We start from the raw sequence: 17,359 nt of genomic DNA on the forward strand, positions 1-17,359 counted from the left end.
TTACAGGCAGGCCCTCTGGAGGAGCCTGGTGGACAATGTGACAGAAGGTTGCAGGAGGGTAGCAGCAGGGGGCTACAGGAGAGCTAAGAGAGCTCAGCCACCCAGGGACAACCAGTTTGATCTGTTTAGGGACACCTGGAGCCTTCCAGCTTCTGCTACTCAAAGGACAGTACGTGCTACACGGTGTTTGTTTCTGCCAAGACTCACAGGGCTGCATGCTCTCCCACCAGCATGACACGGGCAGCAGATGTGAGCATGCTTCCACATGAGGCTGTGTGATTACTCCCACCTCTCCGGTGCTAACAATTACCAGCAGAAAGCCCTGGGGAAGGAAACAAATGACTGCCTTTGACAAGGGCACTAGCCACTTAGCACACGGGAGCAGCTGCTGCATCCGGGGCCTGCCGGTTCTCTCTCAGTACCTCTCTACCCAAGTATGGAAAAAGCACGGGTGTGAGGGAAACATAAGCAAGAGACGGTGTCCTAAGAAAATACCAAGGCTTTATTTTCTCTTATAAAGATAGCCCTGCTAGTTGAGGGAATGGAGAGGAGTACATAATTCTCAAAAGTAAACATGATTTACCTGCTGCAGGCTTCACACCATAATGCCAAAGGGGGACATGAAGGGGAAAGGTGTAAATGCCTCTATCTCCACAGTCATAAAATGCTAAAATAAAATGGATGTAATGCTAGGTGTTCCCACAGGGAAAAGTGAGACAACTTTAAAATTGATCATCTGGGTAAGAGGAAAACAGAGTCCCACCAGGTTGCACCCCATCCTCTCTCTCAGACTCTGTCGTAGGTGAGGTATACCAGTCTGGAATACCAACGAAATCAGGCAGCTAGCAGCTTTTGCTTTATTGTCCACTGAATGAGCGGGGGGCAAAGTCCTGGACAGCACGATTGTAATGAGGTGACTAGGTGCAGCAGTGTCGCATGTGGAAGTTGACAACATACTCTGCGTTAGTCCTCTGCACAGAAATGGCAAATGGTTCAAAGGGGTGAAAGGTGAAGGCCACGAGGCGTCGCACTGTGTGGTTGATGGGGCGGCCCAGCAAGCCTGCCTGGATCTCAAACTTCAGCAAGCCAGAGTCCCGGGCATAGAACCTAAACAGAAAAAGGACACAGTGTTGCTATCACTGCCATCTTGAAATCTGGACAGCAGGGGACGCAGACAGGAGAGTTCTTCAGGTAAGTGACCCGGCCTCTTGCAGCGAGCCCAGCTTAGCAGAACCCGAAGCCGCTTACCTCACCAGCTCAGTCAGAGCAGTGACTGGGAAGTAAGCTCCTGACCTTAGTCACTGGTCACTTTTGCTCACAATGGCCCTGAATCAGACTCCAAATTACAACCTCCCGCTTCTAGAAGCCACTGCCTAAAGATTGTCTTAGCTGGCACTAGAAATGAAATACTAACAGCATATATAACTTCACGTGTACCTTTAAATCTCTGAAGAGCCACATTTTAAAAAGTAAAACGAAAGAGTAAAATTTATCTTGTAATATATTTAATTTAATCCAATATATCTAAAATAACCAGCTACCACACATCTTTTCTTTCACTAATCTTTGAAACCTGAGCTGCCCACCTACACGCGTCTCCGCCGAGCCTCATCTCACAGGAAGTGCCCGACAGCCAGCAGTGACTAGCAGTGACTACATAATAGTGCCATTCTGGGCTAATCTTGAAGATTCTCAGTTTTAAGAACAAATTCTCGCACCAGGTAGAGTGGCACAAGCCTGTAATCCTAGCACTCTGGAGGCAGAGACGGGAGGATGAGGAGCTCAAGGCCAGCCTTGGCTATACAGCAAGTTTGAGGCTTGCCTGGGCTCCATGAGTTGTGTCTCAATAAGTAAAATACTAAAAAATGAAATGCATTCTCTCTGATGGTTGTTGTTTTTCACATACAGAAATTAAATGGCATTGATTCCTAGGATGCAGCGCAGCAGCAGGGCACTCAGGTATGGAGCGAATGGTGACTGAGTGAGCTTGGGCTTCTTCATCTGATACAATGAAGCAAAAGCTGGTGCTGAATGACTTGTGGTTTGGGGAAGGAGAGATGATGAACGGGATGTAAGATAATAACTAAAAAGCTCTGATTATCCTTTCTGGAAAGCAGAGAAACAAATCTAAAGATACTCACACATTATTATTATTATTTATTATTATTATTATTATTATTTTGCAAAACTGAGGTTCAAATCCAGGGCCGTGCACATACCAGGGAAATGTGCCACCCCTGAGCTCAATGATGTTCATAATTTTTGATAAAATAATCCAATTTCCAAAAGTTCATATACTCAGAACTTAATTTAAATGATTAATGATGTCACTATCGGAGTTGCTCTAATATAAAAATGCATAAAAGAGACGGGCAGGAGGCTGGATAAGTGATGGGTCATCTACTCGATGGGACAGTGTCCGTATGAAGACTGTGTCACCCAACGGAAGACATCCTACAGTTACAGCCGTCAACAAACTACGGTGCTTCCTGTGATTAATGCTACAGACAAAAACATGTACAAACACACTTGTTGGCAAAAGCAGAATGGTATAGACAGCGATGGTGCCTGGCAGCACCACCTCCTCAGATGTCTTTAATGTCCTTCCAGTTCTCATTTTAAGTAAAAACACAAAGGAATTACAAGAGAAGCCTCTTTGGTCATAGCTATGGCACTGCAGACCTGTTACTTGGGCTCATCTTTTCAAACCAGAAAAGCAGGAACTTGTGTCAGCAAGGACAAAAATGTATCTGTCTGGCTGTATCAGATGAGCCCATTCTGTGCTTTTATGCATAGAAAGCACATTAACCTACCCACTTAGTTCCCAATAACTACAAGCTTAGAGGAAAGCAGGAGGGATGAGGAATACTGTAAATACTACTCCCAGCATGCAATGGACAGAGCCAGGTGTGAGAAAGACTACAGGATGAATGTGTTGGTGATGAACAATGATTTCACTGTAAGAAAAATAAAGGAGAAAGTAAACCTAAGGTTTAAGGCTAGCAGCCACATGCATATGAGCCTTGCTTAGCATGTGTCAAAGGAACTGTGGGAATATTCTCAAGCACCACAGGGAAAACTCATTAGATGGTTGGTGACATTAACACATGTTTGTTTGTTCTGAGGTAGGGTCTCATATCCCAGGCTCACCTCGAACCTGCCTTAAGACCCCACCAGTAGGAATGAAAAGATAGATGGCTCAGTGGTTAAGGGTACTTGTTGCTCTCTCTAGCAGAGAGCCTGGGTTCAATTCCCAGCATTCACATGGTAGCATACAACCACCTGTAACTCCCAGTATAGTGGCTTACAACCAACCATAACTCCAAGTCAAGGGATCTGACACCCTCTTCTGACCTCTGTGGGCAGCGGGTACACACGGAGTGTACATACACACATGCAAGTAAAACATTCATACTCATAAGATAACCTTAAACAAACAAAGATTCCAGCAGTAAAAAATTATCTCTGCTTTTTCTACTAAGTAACATGGATAAAATAACTTGAGTAAGATATACTAAATACAAAAATCTGTTATGGAGTGCCGTTAGGACATTAAAAATGTACATTACAGCTCCTTTTCTTGGATGCTTTTGCTTTGTTTGTTTGTTTGTTTGTTTTTTGTTTTCAATACAGGGTCTCTTGGGGTAGCCCTGGTTGTCCTGGAACTCACTCTGTAGAACAGGCCGGTTTCAAACTCAAGAGAGAGACAGAAATCCACCTGTCTCTGCCTCTCAAGTGCTGGAGTTAAAGGTGTGTGCCACCATGCCAGGATTCCTTGGACACTTTTAAAAGCAGACAGCATTTAACTGAATAAAAGTTTTATTCATGGGGCTAACTTCTGAGAATACTGCCTAAGTGACCCAAGCTCTCACCACACAATGCAGACAGCCTGCTCTTTCCATCCAGCAGAAACACAGGAGAGAGTGTCAGTCACTGACCCATGCCGTAGAAGAGGAGAGAGAGGGAACACGGTGCCTCTCACTTCAAGCAGTTTGTAGCTGTGGTGGTGATAAAGTACCTGATCGGGTGATCTCCACAAGTCTTGGGTCGCTCCATGACCGACACCCACTTGTCATCGTAGCTGAAGAGTGACAAATCCAGGTAGGGACTCCCACTGTAAGACTGGGCACTGATGGGGAGCTGGCCTAGCAGTCGGCGCACAGCCTCCGTGTGCCCTCCATACTTGGCATTTATAATCGTGTCTTTGAACCTAAAACAAAGCACCAGTGAGGAAGGCTTCTCAGCAGCTGCCTCAGTTTAAAACTGACGTACACTTCTAAACTCCAACTCTCCAGGTGAAAGTGCTGCCGCACAAGCCCACAAACCTGGCCTAAGTTCAGTCAGCAGGCCCCAGAGTGAAGGAGGTTACCAACTCCCAAAAGTGGTCCTCCAGCGTCCTATGTGTGCCATGGCACGTGCATGCACACTCACATACACACTACACACATACAATGGCACGTGCATGCACACTCACATACACACTACACACATACAATGGCACGTGCATGCACACTCACATACACACTATACACATACAGTAATTCTATCTTAAAAACAATTACAATCCTAACTTTCCCTACAGCTCTCGAGAACTAGGAGTTTTCTCAGGTATGCTCTATCAGTGCATCTCTGGAACCACCCTAAACCTCATTTGCCAGAAGAGAAAAGGTTCCTTAGCAACTCTTTTAGATATAACCAGAAGCCGCCAAAACCAGTTTATATAGAGCTACTTTCTAGACACTTAGTCACAACTATCATTTGAAAGCCCCATATCCACATGGGTCTATCTCACCTCCTTCCGAGTGCCTCTCTACTAACCCTTGTTCTTAAGTCTGTTCAAAATGCCTTTTAATTACTTTCAGTTCTGCCACATCCTGAGACGCTTTTCTGTAGCCATGCCATGGATCTGCAGTAAAGGTCCCCAAACGATAAGGAAACTCCTCAGGCTACTTACAGGTGACACAATGGAGCTGTTCCTCTGTCCCTGCCACCACTGATGGGAACATGATAAGAGCTGGCTCATGGCTGTGTGGTGACCACAAAGCCTCTAGGACAGGATCTGTACATTGAGGGCTTCCTATTCTTTAGCAACACCCACCTAATCTCCATTTTCCAGCACCACACTGCCTGACATATAAAGACGCCATCTCTCTGGAATCTGCAGCTCTTAGCTCTTAGCTGTGTTGTTCTGTCCAACTAACAATCTCTTAACTACGGGTGACTCCAAAATTCTCGATAAAGATCCATCTAACAGCATGGCCTAGCTTGACTTTCCTCTCAGCCTCTGCCTCCAATAGCCTCCCTCGACTCTGCAAGCACTGCACTCCAGGTGACCATCCCATGTTCCAGCCATCCTCTCCTAGCTCTCCAACACTTTTCTTCCACCTCACACACCCATTAAGTCCGCTTTCTTCTTTAAGCATCTTAGAAGTCATAGTCAATCGTGAAACAGCTCCACTGCCTGCATGCTCAACCACCTTGACCTCTGCTTTACAGCAGGACTCTAGTGGAGTTCAGCTCTCCTGATTCTATGCCTGTGTCTGCTGCATTTCCTGTGGCTGGAGAAAATGCTCACTCTAACCTTATTGCCACAAAGCCACATAGGCTCTCAATGTCGGAGGATACTCAACTGAACTTCCACAGTCCAACTTACCTCCCACTCTCTTCCATAGTTACCTCATCTTCCCCTAGTTTGTCACTGACAAACACAGGAAAGCACAAGAGGACCTTTTAAGGTCTCCACAGAGCATCTGTCCCTGCATAGCACTCCAATCTCTCTATTTGGGTGGCAAATCTCATGCTCTCTCACATACTAGGCAGGATTCTCTCCAGGATCAGTCCCATCAACACACAAACATGTCATTATTACTTCCCGGTTTAAAAGAAGGAAAACCATCTGGTATAGTGACATGGGTGTGTAATCCAGCTATTTCAGACACTGAGAATTTTCAGGACTGAAAATTCAAGAACAAGACTAGACTAGCCTGGGGAACTTGGTGAGACCTCCTTAAAATAAAAGTATAAAAAGATGGCTGGGGATACAGCTCAGCAACACAGTACTTACAGTACTTGCCAAACATACCAGAGGCCCCCAGGGTCAGTCCTCAGTGGACAGAGGCGGATTGAGAGAGAGAGAGAGAGAGAGAGAGAGAGAGAGAGAGAGAGAGAGAGAGAGAGAGAGAGAGAGAGAACAACAGTATCATCCGCCACTACTCGGTACCACCTGAAGTTGCAGAACAACCAATCGTTTGTGTCTTTGTGTCTCTGGTCCTATCTCCAACTACTGCTCTTTGCTCACTCCAATCCAGCCACCAGACCTCATTAGTGTCCTTCAAAGGTCTCAGCGGTTTTTGGGCTTGCTATTGCTTCTGCTGATGTCATCTGTCTTCCTGGTTAACCACGGGTAGCTCCTGGTCTCCCTCAATAGCTCTGCTTACATACCACTGACACCCCTTCCAGAACAGCAGTGGTGATACACTCTGACCCACCAGATACCACCCAGCTCCACCTTTTCCTGTAACACTTCCTTCCTGGATCCTTAACTTTCCCATATCCTTCAGGTCTGACCTGTGACCTGTGATCTTGTAGCTTCTGGTTCAACACCTTCAGAACTCTCCCTGTTGCCCAAAACCCATTCCTTGTGGTTTACTGATGACATGTATTTTCCAAAGGCTTCCTCAGAAAGACACATAGAAGGTGATTTTATTGTCCTGTCTCAAAGGTTTGAAAATATCTTTGTTCTTTTCTATCTGAATGAAGGACTCTAAATGAGAAATCATCCTTTTCACTAGGCACAGTAATTTGTAATTCCAGTATTAGGGAACCCAAGGCAGAAGAATTGTAAGTTCAAGAACCAGTCTGGACTGCTCTTCTCTCGAACCCCCCCCCCCCCCCCCCCCCCCCCCCGGTAGGCAGACACTTTCGGGTGGCTCTACTGGTGGAGGCAGGATTGAACCTTAGCCTTGTGAGTTCTTGACAAGTACTGAATGTACTGAACTACAGTCCCAAGCCCTTGAAATCATCCTTTTCACAAAAATTTGACGGCAAGATCTTAACATCTTTTCGCGCTTAGCACTGTCACTGACCAATCTGACACCATTCTAATAACATTTTTGCATGTGAAATGTAAGTTCTTGCTCCAAGTTTTTATAATTTACCTTTATCTCCAATGTTTCAAAATTATACAGCATGTCTCCACGTGGGCCTTTTCTCACTGACTATAAACTAAGTACCAGAATGCTGCTGGTAAAGTGGGTGGTCTTTCTTGGCAGGGGGAGGGGCATAATTTGTAGCATTTGCCAATTTCTGTGGTGTCAAGCTTCCTCTTTTGCACAAGTGGCCAATTTCATGGCACTACCGTAACACCATCAAACACAGCTGGAGATGAACCACAGCACAACCCACCCAGATACATACACAACCTCAAAGCATGGATAACGTCAAGGGAGTAAGGACAGCTTAATAACGGCTATGTTTAACCGTCAGCTTGCAAAACTCCCTCAGAGTTTAACAGTTGGTTCCAATAGTAATGGATGACCCTGCCGATCTAGAAAGTTCTATCTCTCTGGGTTAGGAAGTATTCACATTGTTTCTACCTCTTTGGCCCTCAGATTCTCTTTCTTAGGAACAGCAGGTACAGAACTCTAGGGCAAATGCTCTCAACCTTTCTTTAACTCTTTCCTTCCCATTTCCCTATGGCCTCACTCTCTCTTTCCCCTTGGAGAGTTCTTCAGCTAAATCTAAGACATTTTAGGTCTCCTAGAACACTGGCATTCTAGGACTACCCTTGTGCTTACATTTCCAGTTGTTTCAGTGACTACAACTCTGCCTCTTCCTTTCCTAGGTTTTTTATTTGGGGGAGGGGGAAGTGGGGGGAGGGTCTCTTTTAGAATAAAAGCGCTTCTTAAATGATTCAGGTCTTAAGTCCATTTTGTCTGTTCACACACTTAATGCTAACCCATAAGCTACATGTTTGTTTGCTTTTTTGTTTTTTTACATGAAGATTACTAGAGAACATTTGCCATTTTGCATTAAGAGCTATGTATTCACAAGAAACAAAAAAAATAATTTCAATTTACATGTACGTTATATTTTCAATAAAGTAAACTATGATAGTGTAGCTTACAAAAATCTATTCAAGATAGTGGCATTGGGTAAGATGTGCAAAGACATTCATAACTTATCAGTCTTAAGTGACATGAAAAAAATTTTAAGCTCATTAAATGAGCTTACAGCTCCTCTCAGTTGATAACACACTAGCCCAACAGCGAACAGAAATCAAAATTCCTGACCACATGAAGCATGTCTCTTTGATGCTTTGACTGAGGGTGCCCACCATACTAGCTGGTTTGGAGGAGAGAACCACAACTGAAGGATTGTCTGTGGAGAACTGTTTTAACAGATGATAGATGAAGGACTGCCCAGCCCACTGTGGACAGATGGTCCTGGACTATATCAAAAAGGTAGCTAGGAATGAGCCAAGAACAAGACAGTAAGCAGCATTCCTCTCTGGTTCTCTGTCAAGTTCCTGCCTCCAGGTTCCTGCCTTGAATTTCTGCCCTGACTTTCCTCAGTGGTGGACTGTGACATTAAAGTAGAACCTGGAATAAACCCATTCTTCCCAGGTTGCTGTTGGTCATGGCAACAGAAAGCAAACTAGGACACCTACCTTCTATAACTTGTTAATGAAATGGTTAACTTAAAAGTTAATTTTGAAAGAAGACTCTTAGGTTCAAGTCCCAGCACTGCCACCAAAGAGGGAGGGGAAGCGTTCCACACCTGTGCACTAGGAAGACTGGGAAGGTGAACCACCACGGGTACAAGACCAGCCTGGGCTTGTATATAGTCAGACCTGCTTCAAATTGAAAAGAAGAGAATGATGCTACTAAGGCAGAAGACAGGTATGTCAGAGAGAAGGCAGAGGTAAATGAGGGTCAGAATCTCTGTCTAACCCACAACTGTCCCTGTGTACAGCACAGAGTTGCTGCAGGAAGTTTACTTGTTTGCTTGTCTTTCCCAGAAGCAGCAATGCTTGTTCTGATTCATCCACTCAATGTGTTCTGGCCTATTTGGGGACCAAAACCAGATATTTTCCATATCTCACTAAGGTTAGAGAAATTTAGGTATGATAGCTGAGGACTTGCCTGACTCTACCAGATTTACCAGGGGCTTTTAGCCAAAGGAACTATTCCTTTCATGCTAATCTACTAAGAAGATTCTTAGATACCATGAACTTTCTACTTCCAAACCGTATCTATAGTTCTGGTTTGTCTTCTCTTCTGCTCTTAAGGGCCACCCCTCTATCCCTCGCTTTACTGTTAGAGGGGTTTTCCAATGGAGCAAAGATATGTGGATGGTTCCATATTAACCAGAAGTTCTAAAATGATCTCCATCACTCAGTCTACAAATATTTAAGGACTTGACAGTGCACCACTGAGAATACAGCAATAAAGAGATGTAGTTTCTATCTTTCTGCAGCTCACACGTGGTCTAAGAAGGACCCAGAAGATGTACCAACAATTACACAGGTCCTCAGAGATGAGAAAACGTCAGGATGACAGAGGAGTTGGTTCCAACAGGCAGACCTACCAAGGCCTGGTGGGCAAACAGAATACAAAGTGTCCTGAAGCAAATGGCTACCAGCCTAACACCAACCATTTAAAGTTAAACCTGCAAGGCCTTGTGGAACAGCTTACCGGCGCTGGATCTGCCTTGCAAAGTTGTTGCTAGAAGCTGAGCAAGGGAACTGGACTTCACTGTGCAGGGTGGCATTGCGGAAGAGGTCACAGAAGTTCTCAAAGAGCTCCAGAAGCTCATCTGACGTGTTCTCAAACACGGCAATCACCTCTGTTGTCACCATGTTGTATACCACAAAGAAGGAGGCCTGCAGAAGAAGAGAGGCAGCCAATGGGATGGCCATGCCTGGCAACGTTCCAGAAACACACACCACCCAACAACCCACTCAGGGACCTCCACGTTGGCACTAGATAGGGAGCACGGGTCCACAAGTTCTGGACTGAAGCAGCATTGGCTCCATCGTTGAGAACCTTGATGCCACCAGGTTTCCCGTGCCGCCACACTGCTGGGATTACTGAGCTGGCCAGCATGTATACATAAAAAGACTTTCAATCTTTCATTTCAAACTGTGCAAATTCAATATTTTTCCTTCCAAGTGTTTATTTGCTACTTGTTCCCCAATCTACCCTAAGATATTTTTTTTTAAAAAAAAAAGTTTTTAAAATGCCAGATTTAATTTTCTTTCCTGCTGGGAAAGTGATTTGCAGCCCAGGGCTGCCTGTTGGTAAATGATTTTCTCTTCTATGTGTACAGTTGAAAGTTCAATTTAGGGGCATTTATTTTTCCCTCTTAATATTTCTAGCATGCAGAGAGACGCCTTAAGTACATTGTGTGCTAAAACTGCCTGGGCAAGTTGTATCCACGCAGGATACAGCAGATGAACAAATGAAAAATCAGACAGGCATTTTCCATTTCTTTCTCCACAAATGTTCTTTCAGCCAAGAGCTTTTGTAAGATACATTTGAGATTTTTGCCAATTAGGATGGGGGGCGAGGGGACCTGAAAAGCATTCAAATGCCATAGGTGGCAGTCACCACTTTTCCTGAATGGAGCCCTGGGTGACTGGGCCTTTTCCTTGACACCTTGAGTGCTCAGCCTTGCCTAACAGGAAGCACTGGGTACCTTGAGTTTTTTGTCACAGTGAACGCTACAGTGTGAACTAAACCTGCAAGCTTCCAGCAGGAGTCTAAGATGTCCAGGACACACAGATTCACATTTCACCTTCCTCTGATTGAGTTTTAATCTCTGTTACCCATCTCTGCAGCCATGTGGCCCACCTGTCTCATACTAATTAGTCCTTCCCAGAGCTCCTCTTACATGACTTTGCAGTCACCGGGAAATTAAATTTGGTTGCAAATTAAAGAGACTGGAGATAACCTGAGAATAATACCCATAATATTACCAAGGCTTTGTCTATGGATGCAGTTTTTACTCATTAACCTTATTGGAACTTATCAAATTAAACTGGAAGGGGCGAGAAGAGGACAACTGGGGTGCAGAGACTAGGTTTCGAGTTTCAAACTCAGAAGAGAAGGCACAGCCCCAGCAGTGTGTCAGGCTGTAACTGACTGTAACTAACAGGATAAAATAGGTCACCTTTTAGCAAAAGAAAAAGAGGATAATCTCAGTGCAGTGATAACAGACGACTTATTCCTTCCAAAATAGAAAGGTAATTATAGCTGAAACCTAAATAAAAGAGTGACTCATGTCCCATCTATAGACTAGGACACCACTTTGATCATATCAGGGTTTTAACAGGATCTTTCATAATTATGTGAATATAAAATTACACAAACATTTACCAGTTTTCCCTCTACGGCAGACTGGGAAATTAAGGACAGTAGGGGAAAGAAGTCAAGGACTCTACCACCTATCTTCCATGACGCATAAGATGAACTAATATTCACCTATGGTGGATCAGTGACCACTCATCATTAGCAAGGAAGAAAGAGAATTTTAAAAATAAACTGGAATCTGATCACGTTCCCCTTTTTGGAATACTCTGATATTGTTGTGTTTGGAGGAGTCACTGTTGGAAGCTATTTTACCACAGATTAGGTAAGGGCTTAGAAATGATGTCCTGTATACTATCTCTTATTTATGTATTATTGATGTTTCTTATGCATATGTGGTGAATGTGTGGATGTGTGTGTGTGCATGTACTTTATGTACCAAACCTGGACACATAAGGCCCAAGGTTAACTGATGTTCCTAGTCTTCCTCAAGCACTGTCCATCTTAGTCATTGAGGTAAGTGTCTTTCGCCTGAACCAAAGCTTGCGGATGAGCCAGCTTGCTCTTGGGACTGTCTCCACCTTCTGAACTCTGGAATTAAAAGCAGGCCACCATACTTATCTGGCATTTACAATGGTTTTGGGAATCCAAACTGCCCTCATGCTTGTAAGGCAGATGCTTTAAGCACTGAGTCAACCCCCAACAACGTATAGTATCCCTTAGAGGTAGAGTCCCTTCCTAGTTTACTATCAGCCTCACTGTTCTGTTGACAAAACAGGAGGATTGACTTGGGGCAAGGGAGCCAAAGGTACAGAGAGGAAGGCGCTTACACAGACCACACTGAAGTGGAGAGCTTTTCAAAGACTCCCTGGATTTCCAGAAGGTATGAACTCAGCTCAGGTGTGTCTGTCTGCCCCTCTCGTCACCACTTACTCCCCTTTAACTTTTTAAGTCATAGTCTCATAATGCAGACAGGTCTGGAACTCACTGCCCTGGAACCCAAGCTCTCTGTCTGTCTCCACAGCCCACTGCTAGGACTGCTGGCTTTATGGAAGTACGTCTGCCATCATAACTGCCTGCAATGACAGATTTTTACATTTTTGTTTTCAGGGCTGTGGGCACTGAACCTCATCCTGAATAAGCTCTTTACCACTGAGCCCTGAGGACTTCCATTTTTGCATGGAGTGCTCATTCTCGCTGCCACATCTGTTTGGTTCAATAACCAGTCTTAAAAAGTTTAGGTAGGATTCTATATGTGTGGTCCAAACCCTGATCTTACATCATTTGAGCTTCTATGTGACAGGTACTGAGAATGTCCTGAGGAATAACTGAGATCATAACCACAGACTTGGCTGTCCACATGGCAGTGGCTTGACATGGACCCTCCATCTGCCAATTTCAATATGTGATGCCAGACAAAAAGGAATCTACTTTAAATCTGAACCCAAGCATAACAAAAATCAATACCACATTAAGGTGTGTATTCCTGATGCACACAGGGCACAGGCAGGAGACCTCACCCGTACCTGAGATGGGTCTGTGACCCTCAACGTCACTACGTCCTCACTGGTGTACTTGATGAACAGATGGTTCTCGTCCAGAAGCTGCATCTTCCACATGCGCAGCTGTCGCAGCTGGTCAAAGTACTGGAAGAAGCGCCTCTTCGCCATGGCACTACCATCCTGTTCTGCCCTGCGCCAGAGATAAACCAGCAACCGGTGCTTCAAGGAGTTGATGAAAGGGTCCCTGAAAGGATTGGCCATGCCTGTCTGGCTGTCCCGCTGCACCTCAGGGAAAACGGCAGACACAGTGAGCAGGTCATCCTCATAGCAGAAGCGGCCAATGGTCCGAACGTCAATAAATGTGCCTTCAGGCGTCACCTGGAAGACATGAATAGTCTGCTGCTGCACAGACAATATGGCCAGGATGTTTTTGTACAAGTATAGCCCTTGATTGTGTGACAAGACCACTTTGTCACACTTGAATGTGCGTGTGTCACACAAACGGCCAGTGTGAAGGTCAATGATGTGGAGGGAATAGTCCTCAAGAGGGGACCGTGGATTGGGGGTCACCGACTCACTGTTCCGATACACCTCATAGAAAGGAGGGTGGGGTTCATCTGGGAGGTAGGCAGCGGAGCCCACGATGACACAGCGGCAGTCATCCGTGAAGAGGCTACACTCCCGGTTCAAGTGCTCGCCATTGGCTGCTACATTGGTAATGTGCAGCAGGACAAAAAAACGCTCAAAGAGCCGGCCTCGGATGCTGACTGACCTCTGGTCATTGCCATTGGACAAGATCTCCCCTTCATATCCCTGCAAGAGGTCCTCTGCTGCCTGACAGCCCTGGTACTCATAGATTTCAAGAGATGTCTGGTCAGATGAAAATGCAATAAAGTAGCGCCCATCAGGCGAGAATTTACGCAAGAAACAAGGAGGCTTTTCAACGTTGACAACCGTAAAATTGGGGAAGACATTCTGGTGGAACACTCGGACCTGATGCCAGTGGGTCCCCGCCTTGCCTGAACTGATACGCCGGCGTTCTAAGCGGTGAATGACATTTTGATTTTGGATTCTTCGAGGTTTAATCGTGGAAACATGATGATCCATTATAACATCTCTGCATGGAAAAAAAAAAAGCAGAACTCAAGAAAACGAAACAAAACATGCTAATACCTCTAAATGAACCTGAGATCTTCCAGGTCAACAGTGACCCAGATTTCTCTTGAGATTACAGTTGCACAGCGATCCTGATATTCGAAATTTAAAGGTCTGAAAGGAAGGATAAGAGACACAAAGACTACCTTCCAAATATATACTAACAGAAATTTTCAAAGAATAAGCCAGCAAGTACATCAAACATGAACAGCACAAAAATCCCATTCCCAGGGTATAGGGGCACACAGTTGAAAAAAAAAAATCACCACCACTCAGGAGGCTGAGGAGGGAATATCAGTTCAAATTCAAGGTCAGACTAGAATGCAGGTTGAAACCTTGTCCCTATTTTTGAGACAGGAGCTCAAGCAGGCTTTGAACTTGCTATGAAGCCATGGATGACCTTCAACTTTGATCCTCCGCCCCAACTCTCCAGTGTTGGGATTATAGACTTATGTACCCACACTTGACTCACAGGGTGCTGGAAATTGAAGCTAGGGCCTTGCACATGCTAGGCAAAGAATCAACTTTGCTACTTTCCCCAGTTTTTTTTTTTTTTGCTTTTTTAAAAAAGTTAACATTGAACATGTACATATACATTTACTGGGCTGTTATGTTAAAGCAATCTGTAAATTCAAGCAATCTCTATAGAAATCCCAATGGCATTTTTTTTGGAAAACATAAAAGTTTCACGCTAAAAGCAGCATGAAATCTCAAAGAGTAAAAGTAGCTAAGATGATATGGACAATAACACAGGTAGAGCTCATACTTGCTGATTTCAGAACCTATTACAAAGTCACAATAAAAATGAATAAATAAATAAATAAATAAATAAATAATTAAAAAAAAAACAACCCAGCCTATAACATTTGCATAGACAGGCCAATGGAAAAGAACAGAGTCTCAAAATAAACTTTCACTTGCCATGATTAATCTTGTTTAACATGCCTGGTTTAGAAATCTCCTAGGAGATCGGTGAAGCATTTCTGGGTGTCTATAAATCAGTGTCAGAGACAAGTAGATTATGAGGACTCTTCTCAGATATCTAGCCAAAGGGTCACATACACGGACAAACACCATTTGGTATTCAACAAAGCCAGGATCAACATTGGGCAGGTGTATCTCTGTGAGTTCGAGGCCAGCCTAATCTACATCATAAGTTCCAGGGCAGTCAGAGCTACACAGTTAGACTATGTTTCAACATCCTCATCCCACAAGAAAGGGGAAAGGGCAACCTACAGAGTGAACAGAAGTATTTGCTGGCCAAATATCTGATAAGGAGTTAATACTTAACATATTTAATGAACCCTTAGAACTCAACAAATAGCCACAAATCCAGATAAAGTACAAATAGCCAACAAAGAAGGTATACATATCAATAATCATCAGAGAGAGAGATCAAAAGCTTGGAGGTGGGGGAGGGAAAAGGTAGTGTTCTGGCAGTCTTTCATAACAAGCAGCCTGGATTAGACTCCTCAGGACCACAAAACAAACAAAACCCTTAGAATGTAAAGGTATTGTTTTGCAATCCTTTTGTTTCAAGCTTATCCTTGTACAAGCTGCATCCACTGGATAAAGATCTAAAAGACCCAGACCTGAGGGTGTCAGGGCTCTAAACTACCTCTGGTTGTTTTATGGAAAGAACCTTTCCCTGGAACACGGCCAGACTCACTCATTTGCATATTGCCTATAGCCACTTTAGCCCTAGGAAAAAGAACTGAGTGACTGTGACAGAGCACACACTGAACTATACTATCTGGTCTTTTGTAGAAACTAAATTCTTCACCTTAGAGAACTATCTCCGATATCAGCTTCATCATCCTATCTTTGAAGGCATTCCTTCTCTTCGAGAGACATATCCCGACATACTAGCCACTCTTTTGCAACTCTCTGTATTTTACTAATGTGTATATTTATGATGATCTCTCTGGGTCAACTATACGTTTATCTTCTGTAGCCCATCACAGTGCTTGACACGTAGCAAGCTTCCTTCTTAAACAATGGGCCTACTTCAAGCCATATGCTTGGCCAACGTGGGTAACCACAGGGTAACTTTCATTTTCCGTAATACATTCTCTCCAGTCCATGTCTTAACTTCTCTCGTTGCAAAGTTCTGGGGAGTCTTTTTGACCACCCTACCTAAAGGACTCATCTTTTTCTTGTTCTTTCTCTAGTAATCTGTCACAATTTTTATTTACACGTTCGCTTGCGTGGTTGTGTTTAATGTTTGAGTCTCCTCGTTGAACTGTACTCTCTGTATTGGAAGTAACCAGGTCTACTTCGGTCATCGTGGTATACTCATCTAGCCCTGGGGCTGCCACATGGTAGACGCTTTGGTGCGGTCTGAAACGAAAGAAAGCCTGGCTAAACCGGGTTACTAAATGTGTGAAAGCAAGTTTTATTCCTCGTTAGAGCAAGTGCACACGTCCCCTCACTCTTGGCGACTGCTTCCAAAACAAGAAAAGAATGCCAAGAGGCAGACACACATGCCCATGGTCGCCCCCGGAAAGAAAAGCCCAGGGCGGGGCCTCCCGGGGCAAATCCTGGCGCCGGGGCTCCTGAGACCCGGCTATCATGCGGGGAGGAGCCCGCCGCAGAGTTCTCACGGGCCGAAAAGGGCAAGTCCTCACCTGTGGAGTCCTGGCTCATGGGGCCAGGGCAAGGGTCGCCCTAGCCTGCTCGGTGCACACCTCCCCCGGCCCCGCCCCCGCCATGCCTCGGGACCCCGGCGTCCGCACCACCAGCCCCTGCTTCCGCCCGCTACCGGAAGTGCTGCGCAGCGAGAAGGGAAGTTCGGAAGAGCGAGACGCCATCCAGCTGAGGAGCGGCGCAGCGCACCCTGGCGTCGGGAGGAAGGATCGAGGCCTAGAGGCGGCATAAGCCCTGGGCCTAGTGATCTAAGGTGCTTTCATAACTATTATGAATAGGAATTAAGTTTTCACCTGTGTCTTGTGTACTGGTGGAAGATGGATTATACATGCACCATGTCACTGAGTTCTCCATGCTATTCGTTGCACAGGGGAATACAATAAAAGCTTCTGTACTAAATGAATCCAATAACATTTACTGGCCTTCCACCCGCACGTTATTTCATTTAATTTTTTTTTCTTTTCTTTTTTTGTTTTGTTGTTGTTTTTTGTTTTTTGAGACAGGGTTTCTTTGTGTATCTCTGGCTGTCCTGGAACTCACTCTGTAGACCAGGCTGGCCTCGAACTCAGAAATCTGCCTAGCTCTGCCTCCCAAGTGCTGGGATTAAAGGCGTGCACCACTGCCCAGCTAAATTTTTTTTCTTACATGCTATTTCTTCCCTATGAGTCTGTGGCTTCTCTCATTTGTGCTTGCATGTATGTGTGCATTCATGTTTGGGCATATGGTTTATTTTGATGTTTTGGCAGG

General features: G+C 44.7%; 1 protein-coding gene across 1 annotated transcript; it reads right to left on the reverse strand.

Annotated features, from left to right (window-relative positions):
- Positions 1-481: 481 nt before the first annotated feature.
- On the reverse strand, positions 482-16,750 carry Det1 (DET1 partner of COP1 E3 ubiquitin ligase). The gene is made up of 5 exons (XM_028754818.1): positions 16,594-16,750; positions 12,836-13,928; positions 9,696-9,883; positions 4,019-4,210; positions 482-1,107 (listed from the first exon to the last, which is right to left on the reverse strand). The coding sequence occupies exons 2-5, from the start codon at positions 13,916-13,918 to the stop codon at positions 918-920; spliced, it is 1,653 nt and encodes a 550-aa protein (XP_028610651.1). The 5' UTR covers positions 13,919-13,928; positions 16,594-16,750; the 3' UTR covers positions 482-917.
- Positions 16,751-17,359: the final 609 nt, after the last annotated feature.

This window comes from Grammomys surdaster, unplaced genomic scaffold (genome assembly GCF_004785775.1).
Source record: "Grammomys surdaster isolate TR1022 unplaced genomic scaffold, NIH_TR_1.0 126036, whole genome shotgun sequence".
Lineage (NCBI taxonomy): Eukaryota > Metazoa > Chordata > Mammalia > Rodentia > Muridae > Grammomys > Grammomys surdaster.